At 42.9% G+C, this 3753-nt stretch overlaps 1 protein-coding gene across 1 annotated transcript in view; it reads left to right on the top strand.

The window, feature by feature from the left end:
• The window catches only part of GPR83 (G protein-coupled receptor 83), a 16434-nt gene extending 14041 nt beyond the window's left edge, over nt 1-2393 (top strand). Inside the window, exon 4 of the mRNA XM_044666227.1 lies at nt 1769-2393. Within this exon, the coding sequence (XP_044522162.1) occupies nt 1769-2393 (625 nt within the window). The remainder of the gene's footprint in view (nt 1-1768) is intronic.
• Nucleotides 2394-3753: the final 1360 nt, after the last annotated feature.

Raw genomic sequence — 3753 nt, 5'->3', positions numbered from 1 at the left:
CTCTTCCCCTCTCCTCATATCTCCTCTCCCCTCTTCCCCTCTCCCCCTCTCTTCTCGACTTCCTTCCCTCTTTCCTTCCCCTCCTTTCTCATCTTCCTCCTCTTCCTCCTTTCCTCTCTCCCTCTCCCCCTCTTCCTCTCTCCTTTCTCTCTCTCTCTCTTCTTCCTCTCTCCCTCTCCCTCTCTCCTTCCTCTCCTTCTTCCCCTTCTCCTCCATTCCTTCTTCCCCTCTCTCTCCACCCTCTCTCCCCCATATATACACATTTACACAATACACATATATGTTTATATCTGTGTGTATATATGTTAGATAAAAAATCAAAATCACATAAATTCGAAAGTTTGAAGAGACCTCAGATCTAGTCTAACTGATACCTTGCAGTGCACAGGAAAGAGTGATTTACCTGGAGTCAGAGGACCTGAATTCAAATCCAAGTTCTGCTGCTTCTACCTACATCTTCTTAGACAAGGCATTTCATTTCTTTATGCCTCATTTCCCTCATTTATAAATTTGGACAATGAAGGCTCTTTTAGCTCTAAATCGATGATTCTATGTTTAAGGATCAAATAGGATAACTTAAGTAAAGCACTTTGCTAGCCTTAAAGCAGTAGATTTCCTTACATTTATTTTTTTTCCTCCTCTAGGATAGCCTTAGCAATTGTTCCAGTTTTCTGTTCTCCATCTCCTTTCTTCTCCCTCTTGCTCAGTTTTCCACAAATGGTTTATCAGTTTTCATTTAGCACTGGGAAGGTGAGGTTGTAGTTGTGGGCTTCTGTCACTAGGGGGCACATGATCACGTATCCTGGAGAATTAGAAGCAGAAAAACCAGGCTCAGCCTGGCTTGGGAAGGCGGTTCTTAAAATTGCCCATAGATAATCACATCTTCTTATATTTTGTCCTCTCCATCCTGGCCCAACTTCATTTGCAAGGGCAAACCAATAACAGCAGACATCACATAAGAAAAAGCAAACTTAGATTTGTGGAATCATAAAAATCAAACTGAAAATGACCTGGGAGTTTTTTTTTTTTTTTTTTTTTTTTTTTTTTTTTTTTTTTTTTTTTTTTAGTTTCAACCCCTTCATTTGATAGATGAGGAAACTGAGGCCCAGATTTAAATTAATTATAAATTGTAACCATTTTCACAAAAATACCAGTGGAAGTATTGTATAACCATTGGAAGCATTACGCAAAGATAAAAGCAGACGTTTTATTTTTTTTATATTTTTTTTTACAATTCACAGTGGGGAAAAGAGACCTTTTCTTAGGTTTACACCAATGAAGGGAGACTAGGATATTTGCTAAGGGTATCAAGGCATCTGGAGAAATGTGTTGGTAGAAAGGAAAAGGCAACAGAAGGATGTTGTGCAAAGAGGAACAGATTTGGTCTCTGAGGGTCTGTGTTTAAATCCCAGCTCTACTTCCTTTGTGTGACTTCAAGCTCCTTCTCGTTGAGTCTCAGTTTTCTCATCTGTCAAATGGAATAGGAATAGATTATCCCTAAATTTCTTTCGAGATCTAAATCCTTCAAGACCCCAGCTAAAGGGGAGGTTACTGATAACAGCAAGAAAGCTGGTGGGTCCCATCCCAACTTTGCCATTGGCTCAGGGGGCCATTATTTCTTTTCGCTTTGCCTAATTTTCCTTGTGGAAGAGTGGAATACAACAGGGTGGATGGTTCCTTAGGTTTCAGTTAGTTGATGCTTGTCAGGCTGAGACTTTTCTTGTTCTGTATGGATGATCTTTTTTCCTCATCCCCTACCCCCCTGCAGTGAAGATGTTGTCCGAAGCCTGTGCCTCCCAGACTTCCCAGACCCGGCAGACCTCTTTTGGAAGTACCTGGACCTGGCCACCTTTGTTTTGCTTTACATCTCCCCCCTTCTCATCATCTCTGTGGCTTATACTCGTGTGGCCAAGAAGCTGTGGCTGCGCAATGCCATTGGCGACGTGACCACAGAGCAGTACTACGCCCTTCGGCGCAAAAAGAAGAAGACCATCAAGATGCTGATGCTGGTTGTGGTGCTCTTTGCCGTCTGCTGGTTCCCCTTGAACTGCTACGTGCTTCTCCTCTCTAGCAAGACTATCCGGAGCAATAATGCCCTTTACTTCGCCTTCCACTGGTTCGCCATGAGCAGCACCTGCTATAACCCCTTCATCTACTGCTGGCTTAATGAGAACTTCAGGTCCGAGTTAAAGGCTTTACTGAGCATATGCAAAAAGTCTCCCCGGCCTCGAGAACATATACTTCCTTCTACTGTTCCCTCTTACCGGGTGGCTTGGCCCGAAAGTGGTAACTGCAAGAGGATACAGGGCTCCCACAACCTCCCAACCGCCTCCAATGTTCATTCGGCTAAGACAGATATTTCCTCCGTAGAGCCTATTGTGGCAGTGAGTTAAAGGAGGCCGATAGAATAGAATAGAAATGTGACGGAATAGAAAGCGCAACCAGGAGAAGACTGAGAAGAGATACAGAAAGCTCTGATGCCCTTTTTGCCTCAGGGGGCCAGTGTAGGCAGGCACTTCCTGGAGAGCGTTACCTAAGTATGAAGCCCAATCTCTTGTAAATATTTGTTTTTATGGACTCTCTCCTGAACACATTTCCAGTGACTCTCCAACCAAATCAGATCTGGTGTTTGAAATTTCAGGCTAACTGGCTAACACACGAAGCGCAGCTATGAGATGGAAGCCTGCGAGGCAGTCTGACTACTTGTAGCCTTGGAGAGACTCCTGGGTTGACCGAGCAGGACAGATATCTGCACATAGCTACGTCAGTGAATCGAAGTGGGCAGCGCTGTTAATGGCTTTTATTTATCCTTAGCAGCTTTGGTAGAGGAAGTGGTGCCCTGTTGAGTTGATGCAAGGGTAGGGAGGGGGGGAAGGAAGATAAGAGTCTCCTTATTTAATTCTCACCTAAATTGTAGTGGAAGGTAAGAGAGAACAAAATAACAAGTGACTGCTCTGTTCCCTTCTCCCAGGAGCCTTTTCTGTCAGTTTAAATGAAAGGAGGAAGATATGGGACCCAGGCAAAGAGATCACACTGTGTGGTGGTTACCAGGATTATCTCATAGCAACTGAGACGGAGAAGTCTTTAGCCAGTTCAAGTGTCTTTCTCTTCAGTTTGTAGAAAAGAGGAATGAATGCAAGTGACAAGATTCAAATGGAAGGAAAAATATCTCCTCTTTAGCAGTCACATAGAAATGAAAAAGGGGTGGTCTACTTTCAAAGGAGTAAGGGAAATACAGTTTTTGAGGAACTACAAAGAGAAAAAAGTTCCATTATCTCCCTGGCTATCTCTAGCTAGTTTATTGCTCGTTGGCTTTTATCTAGTATTTTTATCCAGTGCTAGGGTGAAGCTATTACTTCAGTGGATTTTTAAATGAGCTCACATGGTTTGTGTTAATAAAAGATGACAGCGTCTCACGTGCTACTTAAAATATGCATATTCTCATCAGCCTCCTCAAGGGCCCAATTTTCAGGAGGATCTTGGTTTAGCTTGCATCTTCAATCCTCGGAGCACACCATTTAGCTGAGTGGCTCACAGTGCCATCCAAAATAGTAAAGTGTTGATTGGAATGATGTTGTATACAACCAATTCATTGTGGAGGATTTAATACACATAAACTGTGGCTGCTATTAGACTGATTTCCTTGCCTAGTTTTAAAGCCCAATATGGATGGGGCCAGAAAAGCCATCCCTAATTGAGTGAACCTCATTGTTATTGATGAAACTGAACCAATTCAAAGGATAGACTTCCAAA

Source organism: Gracilinanus agilis, chromosome 3, assembly GCF_016433145.1.
Source record: "Gracilinanus agilis isolate LMUSP501 chromosome 3, AgileGrace, whole genome shotgun sequence".
NCBI lineage: Eukaryota > Metazoa > Chordata > Mammalia > Didelphimorphia > Didelphidae > Gracilinanus > Gracilinanus agilis.
The sequence above is the reverse complement of the archived record's forward strand: the minus strand, read 5'-3'. Positions and strand labels throughout refer to the sequence as shown.